At 42.3% G+C, this 20,007-nt stretch overlaps 1 protein-coding gene and 1 pseudogene across 2 annotated transcripts; one reads left to right on the top strand and one right to left on the bottom strand.

Moving 5' to 3' along the window:
• Positions 1-601: 601 nt before the first annotated feature.
• Positions 602-14,441, bottom strand: LOC135115540 (protein-associating with the carboxyl-terminal domain of ezrin-like). Of its 2 annotated transcripts, none has more exons than XM_064032406.1 (12): positions 14,357-14,441; positions 12,265-12,350; positions 11,337-11,453; positions 10,385-10,573; positions 9,681-9,772; positions 8,975-9,144; positions 8,369-8,555; positions 7,773-7,912; positions 6,809-7,044; positions 6,107-6,256; positions 5,717-5,828; positions 602-5,444 (listed from the first exon to the last, which is right to left on the bottom strand). In XM_064032406.1, the coding sequence occupies exons 1-12, from the start codon at positions 14,424-14,426 to the stop codon at positions 4,492-4,494; spliced, it is 2,502 nt and encodes an 833-aa protein (XP_063888476.1). In that variant the 5' UTR covers positions 14,427-14,441; the 3' UTR covers positions 602-4,491. The 2 variants fall into 2 exon arrangements, with proteins under 2 accessions (XP_063888476.1, XP_063888477.1); XM_064032407.1 differs by lacking the exon at positions 14,357-14,441 and adding an exon at positions 13,785-13,920.
• LOC135115663 (ribonucleoside-diphosphate reductase large subunit-like) lies at positions 1,157-3,488 on the top strand (annotated as a pseudogene).
• Positions 14,442-20,007: the final 5,566 nt, after the last annotated feature.

Below are 20,007 nucleotides of genomic sequence, written 5' to 3'. Positions count from 1 at the left end.
GAGTTTTATCACGCACATGCGGCCCAGGTAAACGCACGCGTGGGCCAGTCACGTGACTGCATCATTGCGCATCACATCTGGCGCGTCAGCCGATCATAAGCACTCTCCCCTCGTTTTCTCTTTTATTAAATGTTATGCCTCCATCAGAATTGAAGTATTCCTGCATTAATGTGATGTTTTGACGAAAAATTTTAGCTGACTTAATAAAAGCATAAAGTAGTGTATATATTGAATAAAACGTGTATATATTTTTTTTTCTGCTTACCGAAGGTTCTAGTTCAAGTTAATTTTATTGCTAATCCCTATTACTACTACTACTATAGCCACATACACTTAGAATAATATCGAAATAACATTTTTTTTTCATATGGAGGTTACGTTTTGTTAGATAGGATTAAGATTCATTCACTCATTCCAAATCCCTAATTTGCGTAGATCACAACTGAATGGAGAGAAAGAAAAAAAAAATGAAAAAAAAAAAAACACATTATTGCCCAGAAATAAATAGCCAATGTTTGGAAATGAGTACACAGCTTAGGGTTGATTAGGTCATGTCCATGCCACCCCAGACTGGGTATTCCTGCAATCAACAAACACACACTCAATTATGCTCCTTTAATGGTGTATACAGTCACACGGAGGTGAGACGACACACAAATGTTTATATTACAGGACTAATATGACGATATATACTGGGAGAAAAGAAAGAAGGAAAGAAGGAGACTTACTTTTTTTTTTCTTTTATAATCAATGTCCTATTTAAAACGCCACTGTTGAAAGTAATCTATAAAACAATGCACTCGTTTCTATGCATGTGAGGGTGTGTAAGAGTTGTGGTGTAGGTGTGTACAGGTGTAGCGTCAATGTGCGCAGGCGTGGTTAGAAGTCATGTAACATTTTCCACTCAATTTCAGAGTTTAATGTTTTCCCTCAATAGTAACAAATAATGAAGGCAACAAATGCAAAACCTCAGAGTCAGTAATCAAGATAGGACAGGAAATATTGGGTTCAAGCTAAATAGTGAAATTTTAAGAGATATCAGAAGAAACTGGTTCTCACAATAGAGAGGAGGATGGATGGAATGCACTCAAGACCCAATACATTAGCAGAGCATCATCAGGGAGCTTCAAAAGATCAGACAAAATTTTGGATAAGGATGATCGGTGGGGATAGGTAAGCTTGCTTTATACAGGGACTGCCACGTGTAGGCCTGATGACTTCCTGCAGTTCCCCTTAGTTTATATTCTCAAGGCATCTGACCCACTGAACTGACAGACTGGAAGCAGAACATAAGTATGAGAGAAAAGGCTAAACATATTGAAAGAGTGTAAGGCATTACTCAACTTCCATCCATCACTGTATGTATGTGTATGTGTGTATGTATGACGAGTTCGGCATTTCACAAGAGAGCGGTATTGCGAGATCTATCTGATGAGTCGTACAACGTGCAAACACAAGATGATACCTATGTACAAGTAAAAATTATTCTTCTTTATGCTAGTTGCCCCCCTGATGCCTTCCCCAGACACCTGAGAGAGGACACTGCATCACGGAGATCATGTTTTTGTCAATGAACACTAAATCACTACAAGTTCAATTTTCACCTTGACATCATTAAAACTCACATGTTCAATCATCACTTCATCATTACAAGGTTAGGAGGGCATCCACCGTTTTGTCAATGAACGGTAAAAACATCACGCATTCATCCTTCACCTCTGCATCACCATTACAGAGGTTAAGAAGGGCATTCACTCAGGGTAATGGTTTCCAAATGCCAAAAACCCAAGTCCTTTATCCTACCCCTGACTAGTTAAGGGATCTGGATGCAAAACCTGAAAAAAATCATTATTAACATTGTATCTCATGCTAGAAAACATAATTACATCCTAAGAAAACAAAAAATATAACCTGTTTGGAAAGGAAAGATCACATAAGAAAGGTCACACAGCCTTTCACTACTGCCCCATCACCTCAGTCAGGCTCCAGTGGAAGTTATCTGGGTTTTCAAGGATATTTTCAGGACTCTCACAAAATTCTAACAAAAACTCTGCATGACCACTAGGAAATGGGAGTATTGTACTCTTAAAACACCAGGTCTGCACAAAACAATCATATAAACATCAACATCCACCACATCTGTAACATAAATAAACACAGACATCACAGCAAACAAACAACAATCTGTACACAGCAACAGAACAGAGTATAAGGTGTATGTACAATAAACATCTGACAATATAAAATGGTACAAAACGATAAATGCAATAGTCACCAAAATAAAAATACCAGTATAGTCGAAATTTGTGCACTTCATTTAGTTGCTGGTGAGGCGAGGAGCTTCACCAAACTGAACGCTCATCATCAGGTGCAAGCAAAGGTAGTGATGGTGAGTCCTGCAGTGATGCGTCACCAAACACTGTGTTCTCATTCCTGGCAAGGGGAGACCAAAAGTGTTTGCTCATCACCAGGTGTAAGCAAGCAGGTGAGAAGTTTGAGGAGCTGTACATCAACTATGAGAAGGGAGGCCGGGCCAAGAGGAAGGTGAAGGCCCAGGCTCTGTGGTACACCATACCTGAGTCACAGGTAGAGATGGGCACTCCTTACATGTTATACAAGGATTCCTGCAACCATAAGAGCAACCAACAGAACCTGGGAACCATCAAGTGCTCCAAGCTTTGCACAGAGATTGTGAAGTACTCCTGATGAGATTGCAGTGATTAACTTGGCCCCCATCACCATGAACATGTATACCAACTCTGACAAGACATACAACCTCCAGTAGCTGAAGGAAGTGACAAAGGTGGTGATGAGGAACCTGAACAAGATCATCGACATGAACTACTACACCATGCAGGAGGCAAGACGCTCCAACATGAGGCAGAGACCCAGCAGCATCAGGGTGCTGGGCCTGGCCAATGCCTTCATCCTCATGAGGTATCCATTTGATTCCCCCAAGGCTCAGCTCCTGAACAAGCACATTTTTGAGACAATCTACTGTAGAGCAATGGAAGCAAGCTGTGAACTGGCCTAGGAAGAGGGACCTTATGAGACCTATGGGAGGCTGTCCTGTGAACAGAGATCTTCCAGTACAACATATGGAATGTGACACCAACAGACCTGCACAACTGGGGCATCCTGAAGAAGGTTGCTAAGAATAGTGTGCACAACTCCCTCCTGCTGGTGCTCATGCCCACTGCCTCCACCACCCATATCCTTGGCAATAACAAGTCCATCGAGACATACACCTCCACATCTACAGCAGGCGTGTCCTCTCTGGGGAGGTCTTAATTGTCAACCACCACCTCTTACAAGACCTGAAAGAGCGAGGCCTTTGGGATGACAACACAAGGAATACACTGGTGGCACACAATGGCTTCATCCAGAACAGTGATACAATCCTCAAGGTGTTGTACAAGACTGTGTGGGAGATCTTTGTTACATCACCACACATTGCATCCCTCATTCAACCCACACAAACTTGGTGATGCTTACAGTGTTGCATCACCAAACACTGTATCCCTCACTCCTCTCACCACACAAACTATCACGAGGACTCATGCTCAGGTAAATATAACACTAATGTCCCTATAGAAATTATAAGGTAAATAACTATAATACCAATAAAGGTTTCTATAGAAATTAAGACCCTTAAAATTCCAAGCCACAAAAAATCAAGGAGTTTAATCAAAGTACAAGATGCTATAGAGTCATGTGAAGAGTGAAGAAGGAAAATGAGTGACTGAATGAATTAAATTGAAGTAAAATCATAAGTGAATGAACAAGAAAAGTGATAAAAATGAAAACCAAGCAATTCTTTCTCAGGAAATTGCTATAAAAAAATAAAAGTGAGGATCAGAACCTTTTCCTGAAAACACACGTGAATGAACAAGGAAAACAAGTGAAAAAATAAGATGCACACAATTTTTCTCAGGAGATTACTACTGAAAGACAACAAGTGTGGATCAAAACCTTTCACAAAATCTCGAAGAAGGAAGAAACCGCCAAGACAAGCTTCACATCTGCAGCCACTCTGCTGTACACACACACCCTCAGCCAAGACAAGCCATCACCAATGCCTGGGTATACAAGAACCAGAACCTTCCAAGGACTCCACCACCCGACAAATTTAAAAAGGTAATCATAAATAATCGACAATGACGATGCTATCACACTCAAAATGCCATCAACCTTTCACGCACTTGTGCAGAAACCAGCTGTAGTGACCGGCAACTGTCTTTTCAAGCTTCCTCATACACAAAGTCTTCCAAAAAACACACTATGTAACTCACAACAATTCACAGCATGAGTGGGATCTGACTAGTCAATATAAGCAGTGCTGTGTCGCTTTCCACATAAAAATCAAATACAAACACACAAGGAACACCACACAGCAGCCACATCACAGCAGCATTATCAGTGTCACCCAACTCAGGTGTGCAGGAATGTTAAGGTAACTGTCTGGCACTGCTAAGGTCCTCCCCACTACCATCAGAAGTCGTCCCCCCAGCCATCATCCCAGCTGTCCTTCACCGGCCGCTGAGGTGCACTCAAGGACACACCACCCACCACACCTCCCACCACCACACTTTCCGTCACACCATTGGACTCTGAAGGCTGGTCTGGGGTTGTGAGGTCCGGCCAAGGCTCAGAATCCCACTGCTTTGACTTCAAAGGGGAGTTATTGGATGGAGGAGAGGGTATGTCCCAGCTCCCCTCATCCCCCCACGCATCTTCCCCCATGTTGGTGTCCAGTCCTGCCAGCATCTCGGAGACTGAAGGGGTGCGGGTGTGTGTGACGCCCTTAGCCCGCTGGTTGGCCTCCACAAGCAGCGTCTCCAGGTCAAACTTCTTGGTGGTGAAACTTGGCGCCAAGTCAGCAAAGAGATCCAGTTCAGCATCACGTTTCTTGTTGACCTTAATGGCCATCACATCAAATTCCTCCCCAAGACTTGGTGTTCTGTGTGGCGGTGGTGGTGTGTCAACCTTGGAACGCACGAGCTTCATCCCTGAGCTCTGCCGGCCGTTTGACTTGTGCGTCTGGCTGAGTGGTGGCAGCAGAGACGGGCCGCTGTCAGGAATGTCCACACTATCAGGCTGTGGTTTATGTGAGAAGGCATCCTCTCCACCTCCTAGATCGACACTCCAACCACCCAGCATTCCCTTAGGAGGTGTGATGGGCTCCACACTGAACACCTCGCCACTTCCTTCCTGCATGTCCTCCCAGTCTGATGACCAGGCCTCCACCTCACCCACACCTGGAGGTCCAAGGGAAGGGGCAGCCGGTTCTGTGCTGTCTTCTCCACCATCTGGTGAGCTCCTCTCTGGGATGTGGGCAAGGGCAAGGCTGTCCAGGGAGAGGTTGTCCAGCGAGGCAGTGTCTGATGTGACTTCAGCATCCACCAGGGATATGGAGCGAGGTGGTGGTGGTGGTGGTGTTGGTTCTGAATGAAGAAAGTCACTGTTTGTCACCCCAAACCCAGGATGAGGAGTAAGGCTACCAATACACTGCTGTAACATGATCTACTACAGCTAAGGAACCCAAACAAGGTCCATTACAACTGCTATCAATAATATCCCTCCTTATTAAATGAGGTTAATACACTATCCAGCCCCTACACCGCATTTAATGACTCCTCAGTGAACCCAATCACTGCTGGTGCATAAATGAGACCTATACAATACAGAAAAGAGCAGAAGAGACAAGAGTTCCCACCTGAAGATCTGGGAGAGGCGGAGGGAGTGACGTGGGCCTTGCTAACCTTGATGCCGTTCGTCAGAGGCTCCTTAGACAACACAGACTTGGTGAGAGGAAGGACAGCAGCTGCCTGGAAGGACAAACATCAGCAAGAAAAAGCCATGCCTGAAATCCTATACGAGGTGGCTCAAACAAAGCACCACACACATACACACACACACCTTATTAAAGGGACAGTCTTGTGGACCACCCTACTACACCCCAGGAGCTTAGGCACACCACAGCTGGCCACATACATCCATAAACCCACAGAGATAACACTAATACAAACTGGTAATGGAAAGACACACAGACACAGAAACTCAGGAACCTGTCAAAAAAACTAACAGATTGCAGTTTTGGCCGCACCTTTGGCTTAGCAGTAGTGAACAGATTGTGCCGGTTCTCTCCCACCACCACGCTGGCCCCAAGGATTGGCACCAGGTGGGCCAGGGCGTGCAGGGTGGCTGAAACCAGGGCATCACTTGAGTCTCGGATCCCCAGCAGGAGTTCTGGTAGCTGTGGACAGGAGAGGTGAGTAGAAACATGATTACTGGAGTTAATAAGGAGTGGATTGGGTGATTTAAAAGAGGTGCTGCAACATTGTGGTCATAGTGTCAAATTGATAAGAAGTGAGTGTGTGTTAAGGATTGGTTGAGTGAAGGTGAATTGAGGTCTTGCAAGCTTTTAATTTGAGTCTCTGACAGTATAAAAGAAGTAATTTATTTTTTTTTTTGTACAGATCAATGAGTTCAAAGTGAAAGTTATGATTAAAGTGAAAGTGAAATGCAGTAGAACTCTCTAAAGTTACAAACAGAATTATTTTGTTCTTTGACCCCACCAATCAACTCAAAACGGAAATTACAATTCAACTGAAAAGAAAAATAGAACTCTCTCTCTCTCTCTTTCTCCCCCCCACCACACTCACCACCTACTTAGCCAAAACATCCCAAGGGCCACATAGCAGGGCTGGTGAAATGAAACACACACACACACACACACACACACACACACACACACACACACACACACACTCTCCTCTCTCACCCTCTGTCCCTCTCCCACACTCACCACTTCCTCAGCCAACACATCCTGAGGTACGAGAGTCACATAGCAGGGCAGGTGAGTGAGCAGGATGCCCCTTACAGTGGCATCATGCACCCCAAACAGACGCACCACCTGGGGAACGATGTCACGCTGGAACACCTCCTCCCCAAACAGTCCCTCACCACCACTGCCGCCACCGCCGCCACCACCGCCACCACCATCGTCATTCCCACCACTGTCAGGCTTCTCTCTTCTGGGTCCTGAGATAAAATACATGGTTTGTTTGTTGTATTTGTCATCTTGGAGGCTGGCAGAGAGTGAGAATAGAGGAAGCATGTAAGGTATGAGGATGTGTTATGTTAAATAGCAGTTTGTTCTCTTTCTTCTTCGATCGCAGTTAAATGTTTGTAATATATATACGGTATTCATCTTGTTTTTGTCATTGTGTGGAATGATACAAGGGCATGAGAGTAATCAGCACATGAGAGATAAGGCAAATAATGAAGTTTGCTCTCTCTCCTCTCAGATTAGTAACCGGATGTGAAGCAAATCAACGTTTGAAGTACATATTCATCTTGTATTCGTCATCATGTGGACTGATAGAAGAGCATAAGAGTAATCATTACATGAAAGATAAGACAAATAGGCAAGTTAAATCTCTCTCTCCTCTCAGATTAGTGACAGTGTGAAGCCAATCAAGGTTTACCAGTGCAGGGTCTAAAGATCCTTGGCATGAGGTGAAAGAACTCATAAAATAAACAGTTAAGAACAAAGAAACCATGAAATATAATAAAAGACAAGGCATCAGCAAGTGTTATGTTGTGTACACCATACTTTACTTTCCTCTCAAATCACACTGAGACATTTGAAACATTTTATCACATAAATTTACAAGTGCATTATTTTGACTTGATACACTGTTAATTTTTTTGAGGCTAGTCCTTTTTCATGTTCTTCATGCCATTGAGTGAGATGGACCAAGACTCACCAGTGCGGGGCGTGAGGACCCTGGGCATGAGGTGCGTGGCAGCAGCTGGGTGGAGCAGCACTGGGCGACTCAGGAGGGCACCAGCCAGGGTACTGGACACCAGCTCCTCAGGGTACTGCTCCAAACTCTCCGCCACACTCCTGAAGGGGAGATGCAGAAGGAAGGTTCATTATGTGGAATTCCTCTGCCTGCACTGTGTTCTTGTATGGAAGATTTCTTAACTGAATGTCAGAAATTGATATATTCATGTCATAATACTAAAATGGACATAATTGTAATGTTCATAACTGTCTATACGTATCTATGCATCTATCTATATATCAGGCTGGTAATCATACACAGGGTGGCTCAGACAAAGCACTGCATACTCATACACACATCATTCATGTTCAGGCAAAGAAAAACATCCATAAAATACCAATACAAAAATGGGAATATCTATAACGTTCATAATAACTCCAATAACTTAACAACATAAACAACACACACACACACACACACACACACACACACACACACAGAGGAACACCCACATCAGAAACTTCTCTACACACACACACACACACACACACACACACACACAGAGGAACACCCACATCAGGAACTCCTCTCTTTTGCAGTCAGTGAGGAGCAGGATGTTGGTGAGGGTGTCGTGCAGTTTGAGGAAGTCGTGGCTGAACATCGGGTGCTCTGCCAGCTCTGTGAGGCGCGGCCGCTGGCTCCAGGCTGGGGCGAGGCAGCTCCTCTTCACCAAAGCCAGAAAGTCTGCTGCCCCACCCACCTCTGTTGTCAAGGGAGCAAGGGATGTGTAGTCTCCATTCATAACATTATTAGTAACTCCATTAGCAACACTATAGCCATCTACCTTATTATTAGTGTCTCCATTACCTACACTATCACCTTATTATCAGTGACTACAAGTGATGTCAAGCAAGGTACACCATAAATTACTCAATTAAGCATAGATTACTTACCTAAAGATGAAAAAATTATAAATGGTACTTCAAAAATTATAATTGGTACCTCCTGTATATCAAAAGTACCTGAAGCACAATAAACTATTTGAGTATATGAAGATTATTTACCTTATGATGACAAAAACAATAGTATCTGCTATATTTGAAAGGAAACTCAAATAGATGTAATACAAAACTTAAAACCAACTCACTTTATCAGATTTCAACACACACACACACACACACCTGCCAAGACTTCTGGAGTGAGCACATCCTCCACCAGGTGCCCAAAGGCGTAGGAGTCCCGGGCGTGCTGGTAGGATGGGGAGATGCGCGTCTTGTCATCAGGAGGCACCACTCGCTCCTGGCAGTAACTGTTGATGTGCTCCACATGGTCCCGAGTCAACTTCCCAAAGCTGCCGGGAAATACATATGAATTTACAAGGGTCTAAGTTGTTCACCTACCAATAAACAGGTAAACTCATATGTAAACACAGGGTTTCATATGCTGGTTCTGAGTCGACTTCCTAAAGAAAAGTAAAGAAAGATGAATTCAAAGGAAAGTTACTCAAACATAAATTCACAATGAAGTTACTCATCCATCCATAAACAAGTAAACTCATCAGTAAACACAAACTTTTATATGCTAGTTCTTAGTCAATTTCCCAAAGCTGCCCAAAGGAAGATTAATCCACAGGAATTCAAGTTACTCATCCACGACAATCTCCTGGTGGATTCTAACATCAGACGACTTAATACTATGAAAAATGACAGACAGTGAAAGTGGGAGGCATGTTACCTTAATACTGACCATGATATAAATAATCACACACACACACACACACACACACATGGACACATATTTGTATCATGTTTCAGATAACACACCATCCTTTATCCTTCCCAAACCCCAAAGCAAGACGCCAGCAGAGACAGGTTCCCTTCCTCATACCTGCAGGAGTACTCGAGACCCCACAACTTCCAGGCTCCATCGGGCGTGATGAAGATACTGGATGCACTCACATTATTGTGACTCACCCCAGCCTGTATGGAGCATTGGAAATGTGAAAGATAAGACATGTGTTATGTTGTATGGAGCACATGTTATTCTCTCCTCTTAAGTCACAGTGATGCATTTACCATACATATTCATCTCAAGCACATTTATAGATGATAGGTGAGGTAGGTATTGCTATGTGTAGGCCTGATGGCTTCCTGTAGCTTCCCTTATTATTATGACACATTCTCCAACTCTCACCTCTTCTGGACATCACAAAAAAGGCAAGCATGTATATCAAAGTTACACACAATAGTTAGCTTTCTTTACTGATTGCATTACATCTTAAATAACTGAGACTAATATTTCCTTACATTCCTTACACTAATTAATTACTGCTAATTAATTAATTACTACTAATGCCTTGATCTCTCACTTGCACTATTTTCAAAGGCCACAGAGATGATTAGCCAGGTTCTCAAGAGTTCAGTTAATGACACAGAGATCTTGTTAATCTACTTCTAGAACTGCAACATCCTTACAAATGCATGTAACTTCAACTAGAGCTTTTTGAAAGAAGAGGCGCCACCAGAACTGTCTCAGAATACAGTCATGAGAGCAGCCCAGCACCTCACAACCTCCACAACACGGCAGCTCACCCGGTCATGAAGGAAGACCAGCGTCTCAATGATGGACTGCAAGCCAGCTGAGATATGGAGTGGAGAGAAGCTTTCCAGACTGTGGTGACGGAGTGGTGTTGCTCTCTCCGTCACCACCACCACTTCTCCCCCCACCACACCCCCGTCCAGGTACCGCAGCAGTCCTGGGTGACGGTACACTCGGCTGGCCTGGAAATCCATGTGATTGTCTTACCTTTGTGTTGTATTTCATATTATGCACTAAAGTTTTTTTTTTTTCATAGTTTACTCCTATTAGCTAAAAATCTACCTTACTGTTAGTTAAAAGAATAATGTGCTGACCTATTCACTAAGTACTTTTGGTGATGTAAGTATATAAATTCATATCATGTACAGGGTTTCACTACTCAAGTCTTTTAAGCTAAACTGATTGAGCCAATAAATACCATAGTGACATCAGGAAAATTTTTTTAACTTCTCAAATCCTTCTCATAATATTACCTTACACATACACAAAAATACAAAACAGGAATTATTGAAATAACCTTAGCATACTAATTTTGAAATCCTGTCTACAAATTTATTTCTGAAGAAATAAACTTGATTTTTTTAAATAAATGATTTTTTTTCAAATCATGATCTACACAATGAAGGGAACAGCACTGAAATTAATTAACTGAACTAATTTAAACCTAACGAAAGTGTACCCAGCTCCTAGATAAAAAACATTAATGTAATTTCAATATTATCTTACAAAACCCAAGCATCTGAACTAATCTAACCTTTGAATGAAAACACTAATGTCATTTCAATACTGTGCTACATAACATGATACATACTCTACTTTTATTTCAATATTTACTGACAAAACAAGCAGTAGCCTATAACCTGACCTAACCTTTAGATGAAAATGCCAACATAATTTCAGTAATACCCTATCAAACACAAACACTGTCAAGGTAGCAGCCAGTACCTGCAGCGCTCTCTCAATGTAGGGACGCTTGCGGGAGGAGGAGGGATGGGCGGCTGAAAATACTGTCACTGGCATCCCGTCCAGCTCCCCCGGCGCCATCATCCAGTCCTCATACACCTAGAGATGCCACGCCAGTTAGATCCTCGCTGTCCCTAACCTAAAATCTCCCTAAAGTTTTTTGTTCTTAAATATGTAAGTTGGTATTATCTCATGCTACAATAATATGAAATCAATAAAATAAACTGCATTTATAGATCAATGTTAAAAAAAATTATGTGCAGGGAGGAGAGGCTCTGGCCAAGGACTATAAAAAGGCAAGAGAGAGAGAGAGAGAGAGAGAGAGAGAGAGAGAGAGAGAGAGAGAGAGAGAGAGAGAGAGAGAGAGAGAGAGAGAGAGAGAGAGAGAGAGAGAGAGCCAAAAACCCGGAAACCCCCTTTCCCACCAGATTCCCAAGTTTGATGAGGCTGGGAAGGGGCGACGATAGAATAAGAGAATGCTATTGGTATGATTCACCAGTCCCTTGATTCTAAATCTGGCACTAGTTTTGCATGAAATCATCTGTTAAACAACACCATATCTTGCTCCATCACACACACACACACGACAGCCAACACTTACACTCGCCTCACCCGTAGCCTACACACACACACACACACACACACACACAAACATACCATGATGTCATCTGTCAAAACACTCCTAGTTCCACACACTACACCGCCACCCTCGCCATCCCCTCCCCGTCCTCCACGACACCTCACATCACACACCCAGGGTTACCATCACACACACACACACACACAAATCATAGAGAACCACAAGGAAACGCCCAGGAAAACCCTCATGTCGTAACTTCACCCTGACCTGTTTCCCCATCTTCCCCACCTTTCCTCTCAGCCTCTTTTATCAAAACTCAAATATACTCACTTCGCTCTTGTCCCTGTCGACCTCCAGCTGGCCCAGGGTAGTCTCGACGTTCCCCATGGCCCACGGCTTTCCCAGGTCACGTGGGGCTACGGATAAGGTAGATAATAGGGTAAATATAGCAAGCCACTGGCCACGTCCCCTTCCGTGAGTCTTGTTTACATCGCCTCGATCCGCTTTTGCTCCGCCCCACGCCGTTCCTGCCCCGCATTGTGTAGTGTCCACGAGACTGTCCCTTTCGTTATTGTTGCCGTGTAGGGCCACAGTGCCTCAAACCCTACCTCCCATGTCATCACCTCTGCCAGGCGATACCTAATAAGCACATTCCAACTTGAAAGACATAACTACAAGTCATACTGATTGCTAATTACACACACACACACACACACACACACACACACAGAATTACAATTAGACGGTAACGTAAAACAATCACTCCATGGTCAGCCAACTTTCACACATACATACGGACACCCTCATGATCACAGGGCTTCAGCAGAATCCGGCTAGGCTACTCTTAAGAGTGGCGCTCGGCCTCACCGTCTCAGTTCTTGAGGGCAAACGCTTGAACACTATAATATATATTTATAACCGAGAGACTGTCTGTGTCAATGAGCATATACAACTGGAACAAAGCTACGAGATGTGAATTGTTTTATTTGATCTCCTTATAAGTCAACCGCCGCCCTTCAGCCGGCAAGTTAATCCACCAATTAATGGTCGCAAGAGATGGAAGGCTTAGTGGAAAGAAAGACACATACTACCTCCATCACTACGTAGCTCGAGTTTACTCATACGTACTAACATGTATATATTCATATGAGGCTGCATTAAAAAATTTAAACTATCGTCAACCAATAAAATCAATAAAATTCAGCATACAATGATTTAATACAGGCTTAGTCCTCAGCATGATCCATCAGTTCAGCGCACAGGTATAGAAATGCATTGGTCTCTCTCTCTCTCTCTCTCTCTCTCTCTCTCTCTCTCTCTCAGTAGCTGCAATGGTCTTCAAGGGTGTTTTTACTGTTCTAATGACAGATTAACATAATTTCTACATTATTAACAGGAGAAACACGTTTTTAAAAGGCTGTAATTGAAGTGACACGGGTTTTAGGGGTCATTTACAGTTCTAGTGACAGATCTACAACATTTCTGCATTATTAACAGGAGAAACACCGGTGAAAACCCTGATAATCCTCATTATGGCTCTGAGAAACAGTCGTGAGGAGAGAGAGAGAGAGAGAGAGAGAGAGAGAGAGAGAGTAGGAGCATTTTACTTGAGCATAGGCTCAACAGCTGTGCTGGTTCGTGTTTCCTGCGGTGACAAGGTGCAGCAGTGACTGAAGTTTTCGTTCATAATTACGTAGCTGGCGTTGAGTAGGTAAAGGGGAGTGAGGATACATATATATATATATATATATATATATATATATATATATATATATATATATATATATATATATATATATATATATATATATATATATATACATTATTTGAATTATTATTTGATAACATACCAACGTGTGTGTGTTTGTGTGTGTGTGCGATGAGGAACAGTGACAGATGGCGCTGTAGAGGTTGGGCGGACAGCGGGCAATGTTTTGGTCAGCACTGTTCAGTCTTGTCCCACACGTTCTATTAACTAGTGTTTCCGTATTCCTGGTAACTTTTCCCTGCACCGAGCACCGCCAAGCATCACCAGAGAGGCACGAGTAAGAGTACGTAAGGTGAGTCCAGCAGTGCCAGCCTCACCTGTCAGCCTTACTGCCTTCACTACAACACCCTCCTCCTAACTGTAGTGTCTTGTGTTTGTTTATTTTGTTTTGTTATTCGTTATTTAGGTATTTTTTGGGGTTACTAATTTATTTTTAGGTTTTGTTTACATCCGAGCCTGGAAACAGTTGGAAATTTAGTCAAAAATTAAAGGTTCGTCAATATGTAAACAAACCATCAGCTGAGGTAAAGGCGGGGTGTCATTCTTTTCAGCCATTATTTGCTTCATATCTTATTTATTTTACGTCAAACATGTCACAAGATAGAGGTACAAGTCTAACATTCTTGCCCGCTACTCAGATATATTCGCCATTACCGGGTTTTGGTGTCATGAAGGTAACATGGCGGCCGGCTCCTCCACTGAGGTCGCCGCCGAGGGCCGCCATGATGGACTCCTGCCTGTTCCAGCCTGCTGGTTCCAATATTTTTTCAATTTTTCTGAATGACTTTATTTGGCTTCTATAGTAAGTTTTTATGGTTTCTAAAAATATTTCGTTGCTTTTGAAGTGTTTTTCTTGCTTCAGTTAAGTAAAGGTGCTGGATTTTCTGTTGTTTTTTTGCGTAGATAAGGGGCTGTTTCTACGGTTATTTTTTCCCAGGGCGATTCTTGGCTTTTTTATTTGAGGTTTTAATGAAGATTTTATTGCTTTAAAAAATCGTTTATGATATTTAGAGTGTTTTGACCTGCTGTTGAGTTTAGTGTGTGGACTTTGAATAGGCTTATAGTCCCGTTAAAAGTGGTTATTTGGTCAATTTTGGTTATATTTATTTCTCTATTTCAGCTTGTAACTAACTTTGCAATGCTTTAAAAAATATTTCAGATTTTTTCAAGTATTTTATTACCGGTATAAAGTGAAATGGGTAGACTTTTCAGTGTTTTTAATGGTGTCAAAGTTCCAACACTTTTTCCATATTTCATATTAATATTTCTTTACAACTACTCAGGCTGGAGATGTTTTGATATTGTGAATATTAATTTAAGTAATTATCAAGTCAAAATATATAAGGCATTCGAGCCTAGCTTCATTTTTTCTAGGGGTCAATTTTAAAATGAAATACGTTACGTACGTAAGCTGGCTGGCTGGCGGCAGTTCGCCTGTGACGTCATCAACGACCCAGGACCCTCTCGGTTCCAGTGTCTCCTCGTCAATATTTACCGTAATTTCCAGTGTTTTCCAGCTGTTTCCAAACCCAGGTGTGTAGGTAGTAGGAGTAGAAGGAGAAAAATGAAAGAAATGGAGGAGGAGGAGAAAGAAATAAGGAGAAATAGAGGACAAGGCATAACAGGTAAGTACCAAGAAGACTTTAACTTAGTTTTTCTCCCTGCCCTGCCTTTCTCTGTAACATTTCGTGTATTTTAGGTGTTTTAAGTGTGTTTTGGGTGTATTTAGATATGTTGTGGGGTGTTGTGAGTGTTTTGTAGTTGTTTAGGTGTGTTTTGTATGTATGCTTCCAGTTATATGTGTGTTTTGGGTGAATTTAGGGTGTTTTAAGTGTGGATTAGGATGCTTTTAGATGTGTTTTACGTGTTTTTAGTCTTGTAGGGTGTTCTGAGTATATTGTGGAGTGTTTTGGGCGTGTTTGGGGATATATTGAGGTGTTGTGAGTTTGTTACGGGTTTATTTGGGGTGATTTAAGTGTTTTGGGTAAGTTTGGGTGTGTGTGGGGTCATTTGGGTGTATTTGAATGTGCGTGGCATGTATTGGGTGCGTTTTGGTGTGTTTTGGGTGTATTCTGAGGTGTTGTGGGGTGTTTTTGGTGTGTTTGAATGAGTTTTGGGGTGTTTTGGGTGTGCTATGGATGTTTTGAGTGTCCTTGGTTGAGTTTTGTGGTTTTTTTTTGGGGTGTTCAGAGTGTTTTGAGTGTGTTTTGGATGTGTTGAGTGTGTGTGGGTGAGTTTTATAGGTATTCTTGAGTATCATGTGGTGTTTTGAGTGTGTTTTAGATGTTTTTAGCGTGTTTTGGTCGTGTCGGGTGAGTTTTGTGGGATGTAAGGTATGGAAAAATGAAGGAATAGATGTTTTAGATCATTTGTTAATAGGCATCACCATTGGGAAGACAAGGAAATGTACAGGAGTTAGGAAGGAAGTGTGGAAAAAGAAGAGAAACCTAAAAAAATGCAGACTGGGTGAAGTACTGTAGAGAAATGGAAGAAATTATGCCGGGAAAGAGAGAGGAGGTAGGAAAGACAGTAAGTGAATGAGAACGTGACATCAAACAAAACATAAGGTGCCAGGCAAAGAAATCTGTAGGTGTAAAGAAGATTAAGATTGAGAAAACCAAACTGAGAGGATGGTGGGATGAGGAGGTAGCTAAGGCATTAGGCGACAGGAAAAAGAGAAAATAGGAAACAAAGGAACCTCGCTAGACTGACAGAGACCTGGAGGAAGGTATGAAGCAGAATGGACACAGGCTTGGAATAGGTATATAGATGCAAAGAAAGCATCTCAGGCAATCATTAGAAGTAAGATTGAGAAATGGGAGGGAGAGCAGGCAAGGAATCTGAACAACATGCCACAGACAGAAATAGAAAAGGAGGCATGGAGACGATTAAGGAGGAATTTGGGTAGGCCGGTAACACTCCAGGGGGTGAAGCTGAAGATGGATGGCAGGAAGGCAAGCAGCGAGGAGGAAGTGGTGCCCATAGTGGAGGGGTATTGGTGCAGGATTATGTGGCAGGAGGAGGAGGAGGAGGAAGAAGAGGAAACAGGGTGTCCATTTACAGTAGTAAATCTAGGGTGATGGAAGATGTTAACATTGAGGAGCAAGACAGCTTTAGTGGTGAGAGCCATCAAAACAGGGAAAGCAAGTGGGACAGATGGCATCATAGGTGAGTTCATAAAGTATGGTGGGGAAACATTAAGACAGGCACTAACTGGGCTGTTCAGGAAAATATCAGAGATAGAAGAGGTGCCTCAAGATTGGAACAGGAGCAGAATTAGGAGCAAGATTGGAGCAGGAGCAGAATAGGAGGTGAAAAACAGATAAAAATAAATGAAGGAAAAGTCAGGAAAACGACAGAAATGATAATGAATGCAGGGAGTAGGATAGTCAACAAGTATGAGGTTGGCAGAAGTTTATGGAAGGGAACGGCAGTTCCTTACTGACTGTGTCGATCTGAAATCACCTACTACCAGGAGGGAGACCTGACAAGATTAGAGAAGACCCTGAATATAGTAGGTAGGTGGGGGTTAGGTGTTCCACCCAGCACAGCAGTGGAAGCTGTCAGAGGAGAGATGGGCTGGAGCACCTTCAGAGAGAGAATAATTAAAAGGAAGGTGAGCTTTCTGAAGAAGAAGGAAGGATTTGATGAGGATAGGTGGTTGAAACAGGTAGTGAGGGAAAACTCTATTAGATCTTCATGGAGTAGAGAAATGGATAGGTGGAAAAGGAGGGAAACTCTTGATGAGGACTGGAGGAGGATAGGACAGAGAGGATAGTAAGGGTGATGAAAGAGTTCCTAGTACAGGCATGGAGGAAACCTAACATGTTACATATGAAGTTTTGTTCCCTGTGCTGTGCTCACCACTCTCCTTCTACAGGTATTGGACGGACCAGAGCATGACACTGAAGGGAAGGAGGACCTAGCAAGCAATAAAAAGCAGAAGACATCACAAGAAGAATAATAATATCAGGGTGTTTTGAGTTTTAGATGTTTTTAGTGTGATTTGCATGTGTTTCGGTGAGTTTTGTGGGTATTTTGAGGTGATGCTGGGTGTTTTGAATGTTTTTTGATGAATAAAATATGTTTTGGGTGTGTTTGGGTGAGTTTTGTGGGTATATTTGGGTGTTGTGAGGTGTTTTGAGTGTTTTTAGATGTTTTAAGTGTGTTTTAGGTGTGACTGGATGAGCTTTCTTATATTTAGGGGTGTTCTGAGTGTGTTTTGAATGTGTGGGTGAGTTTTGTTGTATTCAAGGATGTTTTGAGTGTGTTTTGGGGTGTTTTAAGTTCAGTTTGGATGTGTTTGGGTGAGTTTAGCTGTATTTAAGGATATTTTGAGTCCAGTTTGGGTGTGTTTAGATGACCTTTGTGAGTGTCTTCGGGTGTTTTGAGTGTGTTTTAGTGTATTTTGACCACACGGCCCCCCAATTACCCAAATAATGTAACTTAAACACTACAACCTCACCAGATCTTACTGTAACATATACAGGATAACCTTATCAAGTCTATTATACCCACAAGGACTTGCCACACTCCAGACACTGTGCAGGTACCTGTGAACAAGTCTTCCTGCCTCCTCTCCCACTCACCACTCTAATCCCTAATGTAACTCTCTCTCTCTCTCTCTCTCTCTCTCTCTCTCTCTCTCTCTCTCTCTCTCTCTCTCTCTCTCTCTCCGACAACAATGACGATCCAAAACAAACATAACCAGACCTAGTTTAGTCCAACTACTACTACTACTACTACTACTACTACTACTACTACTACTACTACTCCTTTCCTTCTCCTCTGCCAAATGATCTTTAGATGTCTGATATAGATAACAATATTTTAAGAGATTTTTTTTTTTTTTTTTTAAGATATAATACGGATTTTCCCTTAGACAAGCATCACTCCTAACACGTCCTTTTCTCTCCCAGACATCCCTCAAGACCTCTTCATTGACACTCAAGTCCAACAACTTCCTTGCCTCTGCACTGACCAGTATCTTTGCCAACACTGAGGACAGCACCGCCCGCCTGCCGCCTCCCTTGGTCCTCAAGGCTCGTCGCTTCAAGGACCATCTCTCTGCCAAGGTCGAGTGGGATCTGACACTTGGAGACGAGGGGGAGTACACGCCGTTGGTGGTCGACGTGACAAAGTGTGGGAGGTGTTTGGGAGTGTGTTAGGAGGAAGGGGATGGTGTTCTAGAAAGGGGAATGTTTGTTTGTTTATTTGTTTGTGTGTGTGTGTGTGTGTGTGTGTGTGTGATTTTTTTTTTATTTTTTCTCCTCATATTTTTTTCTTGCTCTTCTTTCTTCTTCCCATTCTTTGTGTGTGTGTGTGTGTGTGTGTGTGTGTGTTTTGTAAAGAGAGAGGGATATGAGATGCTATTGTCCATCTTCAAATATATCAGCTTGAAGAAAGTCCTGTGGAACATGATCTGTGTTTAATTCGTTTTGGACGTTATTCTTCCTTGGTGCAATTGGTGCATCTGACTAGAGTTTTTATATTTGGTAGGGGAACATATCAATTTTTACAGCTTGAGAGTGCTTTCTTTACTATTACCCCAGAAGATGCAAATGGAAATTCCAAAGCTGACTGTTTAATGAAAGCTCATGTTGATGCTTTGAGTTCAACACCAGGATCCCCAGGATGTATGTGTTGGTGGTGTCCACTTTTGAAGTTCATTGTTCCTATTTTATTTTCACTTAGACACTTAGACAGGTATACAACTGGTGAGGCAAAGGATGCCATTAAAATGTTAATGCACTTTAACTCTGATGCTGACTATGTGCAAGCAAAGAAAATTCTTAGGGATAGATTTGGAAACAAAAGCATCATAGCTGATGCTTACACAAAAAAGTTAATGAATTGGCTACCAATCTCTCCACATAATGGTCCAGCATTAACAGCATTCTCAGATTTTTTGAAGTGCTGTTTAGCTGCAATAAAAAACACTTCTCATTTGTCATTTTTCTGATTGGTTTAAAGCAAAGAGGGCAGTTGCTGTATGCCTCAAGCTTCTGAACAGCTTCAGAGGAAAAGGTGATGGCACTACTAAAGTAAAGGGAAACACATATAAGCCAGTAAATGTAGCACAAGTGTCAGAAGCTGAAAATGTAATTATAAAACAACTGCAAGCAAAGGCATTCCAAAAGGAGATAAATGTACTGAAATCATCTTCTAACCATAATTCTTTAAAGGAGACAATGGCAAGGGAACAAAAGTGATAGACAAGACCAGTTCCCTCTATAAGTTAGATCCCTTCATTGACAAAAATGGTATCATGAGAGTTGGAGGAAGATTGAGGCTTTCTAATCTGA

The sequence above is a fragment of the Scylla paramamosain genome, chromosome 29 (assembly GCF_035594125.1).
Source record: "Scylla paramamosain isolate STU-SP2022 chromosome 29, ASM3559412v1, whole genome shotgun sequence".
NCBI classification, from domain to species: domain Eukaryota; kingdom Metazoa; phylum Arthropoda; class Malacostraca; order Decapoda; family Portunidae; genus Scylla; species Scylla paramamosain.
Note: the sequence above shows the minus strand (reverse complement) of the source record. Positions and strands in the feature narration are given on the sequence as shown.